Source organism: Rattus norvegicus, chromosome 2 (assembly GCF_021556685.1).
Source record: "Rattus norvegicus strain SHRSP/BbbUtx chromosome 2, alternate assembly SHRSP_T2T, whole genome shotgun sequence".
NCBI classification, from domain to species: domain Eukaryota; kingdom Metazoa; phylum Chordata; class Mammalia; order Rodentia; family Muridae; genus Rattus; species Rattus norvegicus.
Window position 1 is genome coordinate 150,190,624 of NC_141535.1, and position 15,549 is coordinate 150,206,172.

The 15,549-nt window shown below is 34.6% G+C and overlaps 1 protein-coding gene across 1 annotated transcript in view; it reads left to right on the plus strand.

Moving 5' to 3' along the window:
• The first annotated feature begins 8,224 nt into the window (after positions 1–8,224).
• LOC148006694 (uncharacterized) overlaps positions 8,225–15,549 on the plus strand; it is a 44,213-nt gene continuing 36,888 nt past the window's right edge. Inside the window, exons 1-4 of the mRNA XM_087637490.1 lie at positions 8,225–8,395; positions 11,269–11,415; positions 12,765–12,809; positions 13,415–13,496. Coding sequence (XP_087493616.1) covers positions 8,256–8,395; positions 11,269–11,415; positions 12,765–12,809; positions 13,415–13,496 — 414 coding nt within the window. The 5' untranslated portion in view covers positions 8,225–8,255. The remainder of the gene's footprint in view (positions 8,396–11,268; positions 11,416–12,764; positions 12,810–13,414; positions 13,497–15,549) is intronic.

The following is a 15,549-nucleotide window of genomic DNA, read 5'->3' on the forward strand; positions in this document are numbered from 1 at the left end:
AATTCACGAATGTAAAATATGAAGTGATCCTTAAGATGAAGAGGTCAACATGATAGTTAAAACTTTGTAAGCAATTATTTTAATTTTAGTAGTTTGCCACTTTTCTATTCTTCCAGTGAAAATAGTTACTACCAATGCTGTCTGCTGTACCAGGAAACTGTAAGAGCTGTACCCAGCTACCTATGGAGAACAAGCTGTGCAAACCTATAAGGAAATATTCTCCTGTTTGGTGATTATTTTCTGCTCTAAGGACACAGGGTTTGGGACTCTTGATCTGCGATTAAAAGAATTTATGTAAATTTGAGAAATTTTGATGATTATTAACAGTGAGCAAAGCCTTGATGATGTAAGTTTGCTCAATAAAAGACAGGGTTACGGCTCTCTAGTTGGGAGAAAGTTAAAAGCATGAGAGGGGAAAAGGAAGAATGACTATTGAGGAGAAGCCTAAAGAATGGTGAGAAAGGAGAAGAAAAAAAAATGATGAGAATCTTCAAGAAACAGAGTCCCTGAAAAAGTAGCTTCCATCTACTGCTGGTCCAAAGTTATTCCTGAATCAGCACTGTTACCATTCCCACTAAGGACCCTCCCTATGCTGACGAGGTTCCTCACCACTGGGTCATAGGTAGAATCAGAGAATTTTGTAGACATACGCATAATTCAACATAAGATATTTCAGACCAAAATTGAGCTACAAGTTTGTAAACCTGTTGGTTGCTTTCATTACAAGCCTGAATAAAAACTTCCAGGATTATAAAATATCATAATGATGAAGCTGGTGTTCAGGTCAAATCCATGTTGGATAATCCGAGTCCTATATCTGAGGTGCATTGCGTCTCCAGCAATAGGTCAACTCTTTAACACTCCGAGGGCAATAGCCTACATTGTTTTGAGAGTCTCTTGAACAGTATCAAAGCAACAGAAAAAATAAAACTGAATGTTTATTTTTTTATGCCAAGCTTTGGTGCTATTGTAGACACTCTATGAGCTTTTGTGGGGACATTTTTAGTCAAAGTGACATAGCACACGTGTGAGTGTGTTTGCGTGTGCATGTGTCTGTGTGTGTGTGTATGTGTGTCTGTAATTATGTACACATATTTGTACTATTTTTAATTTCTGTAAATAAGAGAGGAACATAATTTTTATGCTTCTTATCACTTCTCTTGCTGTTTCCTTCTCTAGAATCACTACGCGATATGAAATGGCCCCTTTTATTTTTGACTTCTTCAGTTTTCCTTCTTTTATGTTTGCATGTAAAATTTGAAGTTAACAGTCATAGATGAGAGGGAATTTTCAGTATTTGCCTTTATCAGTTTGGTATACCAACTTAAAACAATTACGATATTTATAGGTCTATCAATTTACTTTCAAGTGTCATTTCAGGTTTTTAACAATTGAATGGGCTTGTACAGTGTATATATATATATATGTATATATATATATATCTCACAATTTTGTTTATTTATTCATCAATTTAAAAACATTTACACTGTTTCCATATCCTAAATATTGTGAATAAACTCGCAACTCGCAATGAGCACACATTGTGTGTTGGCTCTGCACCCTGTCCAACACCCAGAGGAAGCCGGACTCACAGGTGCTGTGAAATGGACAGGATGACAGGAGAGGCCAAAACATGTTATCCAACACCTGGAGGAACTGATTCCCCAAGATCTAGAGACATAGGAACCTGGCCCATCCAGTGGAACAGCTGAACATGGCCTGAGCCTGGACACAGAGCACACCTGGCACGCTGGCTCTGCATCCATTATTACAACACCCAGAGGAAACCCAACTCCCAGAGGCTCTGAAATTCACAGGACCTCAGGATCCCTGGATCACAAAGGAAGCTTGACTGCCAGGAGATCTCACACAACCAGTACCACTGGAGCTCTGATGAACTCCAGATTACGTTTCAGGTCATAACAGTTTTCCCAATACACAGCATAACTATGACCACACAGAAATCAAGGAAACACAGAACCCTGCCCAGCCAGAGAAATGGGTTACTTCCAAGTTGCTCCACTGACTGGAATAAACCCAGGGATCTGGATCCTCACCTAGTCTTGCAACACTGTGAGAATACTTGATTCCAAGGAGCTCTAACACACCAAGGATCTCAGGACCTCAGGATCATAGGATGCGAGACTCACAGAATCACAGAAACAGCTGAACTCTGGGGAGTTCTGTCACAACCAGGATCATAGGAGAGACAGGCTCCAGTCACAGACAGCAATGGGCAGGTAGCACTAGAGATAACCAGAGGGCAAGAGGCAAGCACAAGATTGAAAGCAACAGAAACCAAGGCTACTTGGAATCATCAGAACACAGTTCTCCCAATACAGAAAGTCCTAAACATAACAAAGGCAATATTGAGCAAACCAGTAGGCACCTTCAAAATAAATGGACAGAAAGTTGAAGAAATCACACTAAAACCAGGGACTAGACAAGGCTTCCCACTCTCTCCCTACTTATTCAAATATACTTTTCGAAGTCTTAGCAGAGCAATCTGACAAAAAAAGTACCTTAGTGTTTGGTCTACCATCTGCAAAAGCAGTTTGTTTTTGTCCTAAGAAATAAAGCGATAATTTTACAATTAGTAATACGTTCTCCAATCCTGGCTCCAGTGTAAAGGCATGTTTATAATAACTACTTTGATTCTCACAGTAGTCTATTGAAATAAAGACATTTTCTGTCTTGATTCCTCCAGATCGTGTGAACTAACTTTTAACTCAAAAGTGGGTTCATGGAAAGTACTCATGGTAGCAATGTTCAATACCAATTCCTTAAACTTCAAAGTTGTCACGTGAGGAGAGTTATACTCTGAACTTCCAGGAGAATGTTTTCTGCAAATTTTCAATATCCAAGAAATAAGAAAGGATTATATTCCTGACTATCTAATTGTTTTGCAGATGATGACGATGACCACAAAATTTGTTGTAAACTTGTCAGACTTCAAGCTAAAATCTATGAATGCTCTGATTTTCAACAGTGTTATTATTTCCAATATATACATTATGTTCCTTAAAACTTCTCTCAATGTTTTAACATCGATTTTAATGAGGAAGGAATGAAGCTAAAAATATGCTCATTTACTTCTAATTTTCTTTATCATGAAACTAGGTTGGTACATTTTGTAAAATAACTTTATGTTATTTTTTGAAATGTTTGGTGACCACCACTGACTGTTATTTCTCGTTCACACTTTGGTTTCTAGGGATCTTAAAGTATGTCTAAGTAAATTTTGGTGTCATTGTACATAGTTCTTGAAAGATAAAACATAACTTTGGCAGAGTGATATTCATATAGGAAATATATACATGAAATTTTAAATCATATGAGTAGGGCACAGTAAAAAAACCTACAAAAACAGTAATCACTCCATTATTACTGGAAAGTATGTTATTTGGAGAAAAAATGTTCAGCAGCATATGGAAGTGTTCAGAGCAGAGAAAAAAGAGAAAAAGACTTTATATGAACTTGGCTGTCTGGTGCAGAATGGAGAATATCTGAGTAGAAAATGGGTGGTGCCTGTGGTAGGAAGAAAAATTCACCCTCAATAAAGTAGAGGACATCCTAGAACATAGATTTGATTCTGTATTTCTTTTATTACTTGCACTATAATGTATTTTCTTACAGTTAGAATTACGTAGCAGACAATCTCCATGAAAAAAGTTGTAGTTTGATAGACTTGTGCTGTCTTCATTAGTTTTGTGTAACTACACACATCAGTTGAAGTACAGTTTGCAAAAGGTATAATTTGATACTATCACTCAAATTCCTTTGCTTTAAAATCATAAACCTTCTAAGATTACATGATCGTTTTATGAGGACAATGTACATAACAAATAATGTGTTAATTATGAGAGTTACACATTATCTCCCAGGTTGGTTCATTCTCCATGCTTTGAGTCTCTAGAGTTTACTACAAAAATGTTACTATTCACTCATAAATATGTATTCTTTATTGTAGACTTCAGTGTTGTCTGACTTTCAGCATTCTGAATTTATCTCACTTAAGCACATTTATCTTTAAAGTAACTTGTGAGTTTTGTCTCTGTTAGATATCAAGGGCCACAGAGTTCATGGTATCTGAATACAGAATTTTTCTTGTTGACTTTTGACTGATTCAATGAACTAGGTAGTAAGAATCTTCAGGGTGAATATATATTACAAAATGTTTTTCAAAGTATTCCTTCAAAATGCAGATATCTACCATCTACCCATCCATCTATCAATCTGTATATCTATCTCAGTGTTTCTATTTATGAAATATGAATATATTTAAAATATATACCTACACACACAAACACACACACACACACACACACACACACACACACACACACATATATATATATATATATATATATATATATATATATATATATATGCTTTAAATCCAAGGGGTAGAAGGAAAAGAAAATGAAATGCATGTGTCACATTGTCAAAACTTGCCATCTCTATTAATACATCATAACATTCTGTCAGCCTGACTGCTACAGAGTCCTCAGACTTCAGTAGTTGGTCAACTAACTGCTGTATGTAGTTCAGTATTGTCTGCTAGAAACGAGAAGAAAATTTTACATTGATTAGGAGTTCTCCATTTCATATTATCTCACCATAAAGGTAATTTCAATAACAAATGTGATACTCATAATTGACTTATATTATTTGGTAGTGGTCTGTCTTGATTTCTTCAGACTATGTGAAGTAATTCAAATCCAGTGTCTTGGAAAGCTATTTATGTTAGGAATGTATTCTACCAATTCCTTAATGATAGACAATTATCATGTGAGGGGGAGAATGCATTATCATGAACAGGAGAAAAGTTTCTGCAAACCTTTAAAAATATCTGACCAGTTTAAGAGTGAGAATCATTTTATGCTCAAACAAATTGTTAACGCACCATGATTGCAAAGGTTTTTTTTTGTAACCTCAACCCACAGTAGAAGAATTCTGGTTTTCTGCAAATTGTTTTCAACAAAATTTAACAGAATTCTGATAAAATAGGTACAACACTCCATTCATTATTTGCTTTCAATTTTATTTAATGAGGAACTGAATTTTTCCTAATATTTCAACCATATCTTTACATTATTGTTGAATAAATATAAGGACTGCCATTAACTGCTGTCTCTCTTTGACTCTAATTCTCAGGGACCTTAAAGGCTTTTTAAGTAAAATAATGGTGTCTCTCCACAATTCTTGAAAGAGGTAATATACGATTTAATCAAACTTTCCTTCTGTTAGTAAATGTGTATTTTAAATATTCAAACTGTGTTGCAGGACACAGAAGAGACACCATCAAACGAGGAGTCAGTATATTAATAGAGGGCAGGCTTTATTATAGATGAGAGAGTGCAATCTACAGAGCTCATGGCAGAGAGAAAAACAACTGTATGTGACCAAGTCTGTCCATGAGAAAAGGGAGAAGATCATGAGAAAAACTAAAACTAGCAGGTCCAGAATAAAGTTCGCCTGCATAAGGAATAATACTCTAGAACGTTTAGAGTGTTTCCATCCTGTAGAACAAGACAGAAAGTTTTGGAATGCTGTGGATATTTAGATGGGAGATTGAGTCTTAGATTTATAGAGTATCTCTCAGGTTGTTTCCATCACAATTCTTTGTCTCTAGGCTACACTCTATAAAATTTACTGCATATTAATAATTGTGTGTCCTCCTCTGTACCCTCAAAGCTGTCTGGCTTCACAGAAGTGTGTGAAGGTTTCAGATTCTCTGTCAGTAAAGCACATTCCAATTGAAATTCCTTGTGATTTTGTGTCTATTCAGCTCTAAGGTTCACAGTGTTAATGTCGTCTCCATGCTACATTTTTCATAAGGAGCCTTTTGTTGAAAAATAAGAATTGACAATCTTCTAGGATTCACATGCATTTCACAATATTCCTCTTATCATACACATGTCTATCTATGTATCCATCCATGTATCTGTATTCTCTCTCATCTATATCTATAAGGACTGCCATTAACTGCTGTCTCTCTTTGACTCTAATTCTCAGGGACATTAAAGGCTTTTAACTATAGATGTAGCTATGTCTACATCTATATGTATACTTATAGTTGTGAAAATGTTATTCATTACAAATACTGGTGGTTCCACTTGTGTATTCCATGTTTTTAAGCTACAGGGAGAGAAATGGAATGCACATGTCACTTTGCCAGATGGCATGAGCCATAGAATATTGACATCACAATGGTTCTTCAGCCTGACAACTACAGAATCCTCAGACTTCAGTTGCTTTCTAGCCACTGCAGTCACCAGTTTGGTGTTTAGAGGCAGAGAGGTGAAGGAAAAATTCACGGTGTTCGATAAATTCTTCATTGCAGGCTCATCTAATAAGGTATGTATTTATATAATTTGATTCTCATGATAGACTTATGGTATCAGGAAGTGTTCTGTCTTGATTCTTCCAGATCATGTGAAATAACTCTCAACTAAAGTGGTTTCTTGAAAAGGTAATCATTGTAGCAATAGTCAACACCAAACTTCTACAGAAACAAAGTTATCACATGGAGAGGGGTATATTTGAGCTACAGAGGAGAATAATTTGGGTAAATTTTAAAAAACTGTACAAGTTAGAAATGAGGATTACTTTATTCTCAACCCATGTACATTACCCACCATGACTTCAGATAATGTTCTTAAGAAACTGGTAAATCTAACCCAAAATCTAAGAATTCTCTGCTTTTCATGAAATTGTTATTTTTTCCATCACACCTTGTATTCATTGGAATCTAAATCTCAAATTTAACATTGACTCAGATTAGAAATGCACAGCTTTCATGACATGCTCATTTACTTTCAATTTTGTTCATCATGAAACTGAGGTAATACTATATTTAAACATATCTATCATTATTGCTTGATGTGTGTGATGGCAACCATAGGTGTTCTGTGTTTGAGGCTTTGATTCATGTTTGTCTTAAGTCCCTTAAAAATGGAAGCTAGGACATTTCTGCACAAATTCTTTGAAAGATGTAATATACATATATTATATTACATATTGTGGGATGAATTACTGTCACTTGAGTAACTTCGTATTTTAAATATCCAAACTGAATGAGCAGGGAAAGTAAAGGAACCACCAAAGCAGAAGCCACTGCATTATTAGAGCAGCAATATTGTTATGGTTAAGAGAGGAAAATGTTCAGAGGCATCCGGAATTTTTTCAGGATATAGAAAAAAGAAACAGGTTTGATATGATCAAGTCAAGGAAAAGAGAAGGAATACAATCAGAAGAGAAAGAAGGAGATAGGTTGGTCAGGAAAAAGGACTCACAGAGAGGAGGGGGGTTCTCGCACGTATTAGGAGTTAGTATGATGAGGACGGGGACAGGATGTTGGAAAAGAACAGAAACGCAGATGGGGATTTTAAATTTATATAAAGTATGTTTAGCCCCTTCAGGAGTAAAGAAGGTCAGAATGGGAACTGATATCCTATAAGAACAAGTCAATGGAGAGTCAGATGTCCCTTTTGCCACAAGGGAAATATGTACCTTTGTTAGACAAGACAATTTCACAATTTTTTGACGAACGCTTATTTTCTTTTTCATTTTTGTTATTGTTGTTGTTGTTCTTCTTCTTTTTGTTGTTTGTTTTTATCTATCTGTTTGTTACCATCAGGAATCTTTCTTTACTGTATCTTGAGCTGGACCAAGCCTGGCACTTCTGAGTCCCTCCCAGAGACCTAACTAAATCATCTAGATAACCTGATTATTTCTTCACATCTACTATGTTAGCTAACAAAGATTTAGTTATGGCATTTTCTCAGAGTACCATATCTGATATCTGTCATAACCTACATCTACATTAGTACTCAAAACAATTTCAAATTTTTGGTTATACATTAGCAGTGTAGTAACTTAGTTGGATGATATTACCACAACGTTAGGATCCACATTAAAGTGTTGCAGCATTTACAGTTTGAGAACTATTTCTCTAGATCCTTCCATTTACAATTCTTCAAACTACCCCATGACTCTTCAGAAAAGATTCCCACTTCTGAAAAGATCCCAGTTCTTCAATATGTTCCCAATAGTTTTCTTCATACATGACATATTTTCTGTTACATTTTAAATCTGTCTATACCTCAACAGAATCATGCTTGGAAAATTGAGTCTGTATTTTAACACCATTTACCCTTTGAAATAGAGTATGAATACTGGTCTTATAACTTATCCACTGAATGCTTTCTCTGCTAGGTGGAGTTCTGTATGAGGAGCATTTTTTTTCCAACATGGAAATGATTGAGGAAGATGTGGGAGAAGAAAATCGAGCCGTAGTTTGCCAAGGGGCCGCGGTTCTCCGAAGAGGCTGGAAAAGAAATAAACGATATCTCACCCTCTTCACTGATGTTTTGGTTATATCCAGTAAACTGTAAGTATAAGCATCATGCATTCCTTACTATAAGAGGCCACACATGGGAAAGGATTTAATGTACAAAACTATTTAAACTAGCCATTATTTTTGAGATTATAATTACTTCACTGCTCTCTTTCCTTTTCCTCTTCCATGTCCTTCCATAGATCCCTCCTTCTTCTCTTTTAAAATCATGGCTTTGTGTTTTTTATTACTTGTTCTTACACATTATTTCATATGGAAGCTAACTTAAGATACACATATATAATAGATGTGTATATACACATATAAATGTATAGTTTCTAAGTATTTAAATATAGCATGCTCAGTCAGTATAATACTGTGTGTATTTGTGTTTTCAGGAAGGTATATTTGGCATTAGATAAGCAACTATGTGATTTTCCTAGGGGTGGGGTGCTCTCTTACTCTCAAATTTCCTTAGTGGCCTTTACTTCTTTGAGTAGGGCTGATGCTTAGTTGACTAACCCTACATAATTGCAATTTTTTTGACACATTACTTGGGCACATTTAAAAAATGAATTAAGGTATTACTCTGTTGTTTGATTCTGGCAAAAGATTAGCAACAAGCTACCAAGGAGACTGTTATGCTAGCATGTGGCCACAGTTCTAGCATTTTTAAAACTAACTTATGAGGATTACAAGTCATTATGAGAGACTTGTGAAATATACAGGGACGCATTTCTCTAAATAAAATAATAAATCCATGATAAGCAGGAGCCTTCTTGCTTGGTGTTTACAAATACAGTATAGAAGCAAGACGGTTGTTCATAAGGGGCTACACATGTAAGTCTCCTGACCTCATAGCTTCCACATTAGCATGAAGAGACAGGAAGCAACTCCTATCCCTCCACTAAAATAGGAAACTGCTGGTACTAAGTCTTGCTTGGTTTTTCTGCAGACACTAGAGAAAAGTGAGGTGATTGAATGAAGCTGTGTACATGGTTATATTGCAATTTATGGCCATAGAGGGGTTTTCTGGGACCACATCATACATAGTCTCCACTGGTCATGATCATAGCCTTCTTATTATTCTAGAAGTTGTGATGTTGCTGCTGACATTATCACTTTAATATTTAAGTGTTGTTCTCATAAGTACATAAAATTATCAGACATCAATGAAATCGTCTATAACATTTTGGGGGGTAGGGGTTGTAATTTTCTGAGAATCAGTGAATTATTTTCCAGAAGATCCATTTCACAGATTGTGAGAAAAATAAAAGATTCAGGTGAGAGTTCTTCTGTACATTATAAATACACCAACTGGGTACATTTTTCCTGCAACCCTGATCAGTCATGTAAGCTCCTTCAAGGAAAATAGTTAGTGACTTATTGAGGCAGGCTGAATATAAGAGAATTGACTGGCTGTCTATCAATCTGTCCATCTTTCTTGATTCTCTACACAGCTCCCTACATTCCACACTGGAAAATCTTCACACTTTATTTTAAAATATAGCTATCAACTTATCTGAAAAGTGAAAAAAAAACTGATTATTTGCCATATAAGTGGAGTTGCTGGAAGGAAGTCAACTTCATTTTGTGTTGTGAGAATAAAGGAAACAGCAATTGTTGGTTTCTTAAAGGCAGTTTATAGGGTCCCTTCTGTCGGGTTGCCATAGTAATTAAAACTATATTTAGATTCACATTCATATTATCTAAAGAAGGTTATCAAGCTTATAAGAAATGATTGTCATGATTTCCATTTTCAAAGAAGCTTATCTCTTAACAGACCATGGAATGAGAAGTTTTAGGTTCAAGGATTTCTTGGAAATTTTGATTTTTATATAGGTATATATATATATATATATATATATACATTTAGATGTTTTCAATGGTGAATGTAAATAATAGATATAACTGTCTCATATTACTGAGACTTGTGTGTATGTATATCTTGAAGTTACATGTTACATGTTACATGATAGCGTGTATTTTGACTATAGCATGTAACATCAGAATACATGAGGAATCTTTTTTTGTAGTGCAATTAGTCTTCACATGTTTCCAATATTAAAGGATTATATACAGGATTCTTTGGAGCATGGCTTATTCTTGTGATATTCTGTCCCCAGAATTAGAGAGGGAGTCATTTATATCTTCAATTGTGTAGCCACATATTAGAACACGAGTATTCGAAGGAAAGTTTAATACCTGGGTTTACACAGCAAACACACCAGATTATATTATGTCCATCATTAAAAAATTCCAAAAAAAATCCTTGAATGTGGGTAGGAGATCTGTCAGGAGATAGAAAGGAAAGGAAAATTGAGGAAAAAATCATGAAACACATTGTATTTTTATGGAGAATTCTCAAGAGCAAATTATCCATGAAAGGAATGAAAAAAGAAGAAAATTTATACCTCATAGATGATTGTTTGTTAAAAATACTTCTAAAAATACCAGTATGTTTAATAGGAATACATGCTTCTGATTAATTGGAAAAATTATTGGTAGAAAGAATCGTGTTTTTGGTTACTTGTGCGATATGTACTTTGTGGGTTTCCTAAAGGAGCAACTGGAAAGAGGTAAGTGATTCATTTAGTACAGGGAGATGCACAAGAGAAAATGGATTTTGTAAGTCAAACAATAGTTTTGATTTTATTCTAGAAAACTTGTTACATGTAATTAATAAAAATAAAAGTCTTGAAATAATTTTCTTTGTGTATTATGAGAAAAAGCAAAGCAAAATGGTTGTTACTTAACTAAATCCAGGTAAGAAATATTGAAATAGGTCACTTTCTAAAAATGAAGCTCTGCCTGGATATAGAAATGGATGTGTCCTCCTCTGCTCTGGGGCTGGCAGAACTGGGTCTTACCACAATTCCAACTACCATGCAAATTAAACTAACGGAGATATTTGATTCTCTTTTTAGGAATAAGAAGAAGTTTAAAGTAAAGCATGTCATTCCATTGACTTACCTGTGGCTTGGTAATGAAGTGGACATATTCAGGACAGACAACAGCCCTGCTTCCAAGTCCATTTACCTGTATTGGCCTATGGGAAATGCTGTTGTCACCTTTTGGTAAGTACTAGATTTCGGACCAGTGATCACAAGAGGATTGTTTCAGAATTTCTGGGTCGAATTAATGGTGTGTAATTCACTTCCCAGTGAATGAGTACTCATTCTAAAATTCCCCAATTAAAAAACAACAATCAGGCTATGGCTATTGGTGACCATTGAAGAATGTCTCTCTAGTAACTTCTTTCACCAAAGATTTTCATCATCACAAAATGTTTGCAAAATGAAAATCAATTTTATTGTGTGTGTATATAGGAGGATATCTCAACTTTCCCACTTCTATGATGACCCTAGATTTTCTATCCTCTTCACCATATACATTTCTACATGTAGGTACGTGATTTCTGTTCTGATTTCTGATGTTCATCAAGACTCCACAAGAGCTGTGGGGCAGGACAAAAGTGCATTGTCTTCTAAGAAAAATGTTGACAGGACAAGGTGTTACTATATCCTAGACATTCTTCTCCCCAAAATGATCTGATTTTATCTGTGTTTTAAAAGTGCACACATATATAGTTTAGTATATTATATTAAAATGTGACATATACTTTCTACACACACATTTTCTTAAAATTTGTATTAAATTGAATGATGAAAAATTACTCATGCAATACACAAGTATTTAAATTTCCGTGTAGCAGATTATCACTGTTGTCTATAGTCAATTAAAAAGGACTAGTGTCATTAGACCATCAGAGTCAGGTATAATTTGCAGATTTAAGGAAAATTTCAAATTTGCATTCTTAATTTTCATGAGAAGATGTGCTCATGGCATATTTATATTATCTTGAGTGCAGTTGTGGAAATCAAAGGGAGTGTGTAGCATATGCCTTCTGCTCTACACAAACATACACTGAAATTCAAATTTCTTTTCTACATGAAAAGTTCATGCACACCCCAAATTTGAGCCCTTTTCATTCTTCTGCCCAAACTCTTAGTGTCATCACACAGTTGACTCAGATAGCATAAACAAACGTTTTATGAGAATTCTAAGCTCTATGGGTTTGCTCTTTACATGGAAAAGCATTTGTCATAGACTCTGACAAAAGAGAAGATCACCTTTGGTTGTTATCTGAATATTTTCTACTCCTCTGGTAAAAATTCTAAAGATGGTGATTTAATGCTTAGTGTTTCTCCCTTATAGAATACGATAAGTATTATATTTAGGAATGGTAAAGTGTCAAATGACAGCAATTCCACTCCAAAAAGATGGGTCGTGAAGAAGTGGAGTCATTTGGAGACTACCAAATACATCTATACCATAATTAATTGCCACAAACAACATATTTTTATACATAATAACCTTAGAAATCTTACCATTTATCACAACTCTAATTTTTTCAACTTTACAATTCCATGGAAGAGACCATTTGGTGGTACTTCTTTCTACAAAGGTATTTTACTTATGTTCGTATTTTAATTCCTTGGTGATATAGGAATGGCAGTATGTGTTTTTGTTTTGTTTAAAAAAAGTATATATATATATATATATATATATGTATGTATATATTTCATAGTCTGTCTCGAAATCAGCTGTTAATTAGATGATGAATGGATAATGCTTCATATTCTCCTGTCCATTGCTTATTTTATTTAATTTCGGGCAAGTTCGTCATGTATTATTTATTCTTTGTATTAGAGTAAACACTACTCTCAAGTCTTAACTTTAAGTTTCCCTAAGTAGATGTCACTCTAGTATGCATATTCAAACCATCGGCTGCTTCCTCATTTGAGGTAAAGCAGATTTCTACTATTCTGTTTGTTTCAGATACATCATTTTCAGGACTGGCTATATTATTTAGGTCAATGTACTATTATTACCTGACCATGTTGTTTCTGAAACATTTTTGATAATTCACCAGTCAAATAATGAACTTTGCTGAACTTATTTTCTTGTATTGAAAGTTAAGATGATTCTGAAAACACCATTAATAGGGATTAGCTTGAAATAAGCTACTAATTAATTTTGCTGTACTATATGTTTTATTGCATTTGACAGATCCATTCGTGATGCGAAGAAGCAGAACAAAACAGATCTATCCCTGCAGATATCCACTGAGGACATTGCATACTGTGACACTGTATGTGAATACATATGAAAACTAATATTCCAGGTTCATGATTAGGAGAGAGACAGTTTGTAAAGTAATGGACGATGGAGACATAAGAAGTGCATTGATTGGGAGAGTGGAAGTGACGAGGGAGGGACAGGTAGAGAATGTAGGCATTAGTGTGTGGATATTGTATCTGTATTCCATGCACACATAGGACTCTCATATGTGACATGTAGATAACAACATGAAACAAAACTGATTCATGTACTAGCCGTCTGAAAACAGGAAATAATTTTTGTTAAATCAGTGAAAATTGAATAAAGTAGTTTCAACAGCAAATCATTCCCATGAGGTATTATTACTACAATTAAACTGCCCCCTCCTGAGGCCTTATTGCTTATATATAGCCTTTTGTGTTTTTTCCACTATTCCTTATATATTTTAAAATATTTATGACTAGTAACCCAGTCTTGTTATGTAAGATTATCATAAAGATTTAGAGTTCCTCTCCTTACCGAATCGCTCAGTGATATTTTAGCTCCTAATCTTCATCCTGTGCTACTTCTCTATGTCCCTGACTGTGCACCCTCACACCTACACTTGAATATCAGCTACAAAAGTGTGGCCTTTTATTCTCATATTCATTTGAATATCTAGTCAGGAGGGCATCTTTACACATAACTTCTGTTCACAAATTACCCTGATAAATTTAACAGTGGTGTGTGTGTGTGTGTGTGTGTGTGTGTGTGTGTGTGTGTGTGTGGTGTTTACGTGTGTCTGTGTTCATCTTTGTGTACAGTGTTTAGGATAAAACTCACAACTTCACACATACTATTCAGTAGTTCTATCACTGAGTTAAACTTAAGTGTCTTTTAAATAATTGTCTATTTTCTTAATGCTTAAATTATTGCCTACTTTCCAGTATTGTTTTAGTGCAGATCAAATATTTCACTATTATGCAGCAGGTAGAGCATTGAAGACATTTCCTACTGTAAAGCAGAAAAGACTGTGGCTTAGTGATCACCATCTCTGTCTTTCATAAATGCTAATGGGTATAAAATGGACCTAAAGCCAGTGTTCTAACACGTCACTGTGGATACTACACTACACTTACCAAGGTGAAAACAATGAAGCTGGTTTAGATCACCAAGCAATTTCTTCTATTTACCAGGTCTACGTTATACAAAACAGTAATTAAATATAATATAAAATAAATTTCAATTCTGTGACATAAATCAGGGAACAAGCACTAACGTGGCTGACCATTTGTGTCCTCAGGACAGAGAAGAGCAGAACGACCCATAGGGAAATGTTCTCTTGCCTCTGCTGTTGACTTCAGCTGTGGCAAACCCTCAGCATAGGACATGAACAATATTCCTAATGTCTTTCAACACTCCTGTGACTTAGATACAATTCCTATGAAATGAACATTTTTACTAATTTTCTCCTATGACTCTATGCTTTAATATTTTATCCTACCATAATTACTGAAAACCTTTTGTGTAGTTCAGAATATTAGTAATATTTACTTTTAGCTTGCATTCCTGTTATGATATTTCCTTCTTGTCCTTCAAGAGACATTATCAAATCATCAAAACACTCTTCTACCTTTCTTCAATATCCTCCATTATTTTCTTTCTCCATGTTCTCTAGTGAGTATTTAGAAATACATAATACTTCATTTTTATATTATATGTATTATAAATATTAACATATATGCAAATTTCTTATTGGTTTTTTGATTTTCTGTTAATAGTTCAGCCTTTTCTTTTAATAGTTTGAAATTTTTTGAATTATCCATGTATTTCATTATACTTAAGATACACCTGTAAAGATCTTCTATGGATAAATTAGGAAAATGTTTTTACTATTTTCATGTTTGTATATTTCCTCCAAATTTTTCCTTTTATCTTACTCTTAATATTCAATGTACTTTCCCACACTGCTTATATTTTAAGGTATATCGATGTAGACAATTTTAAAATTATCTTTATTAGGTAATTTCATATAAGTATAGAAATGCCAAATCACCTGCACAGTATCATGATACCCTCCAATTTTTCCCCAATCGTGTTCTTAT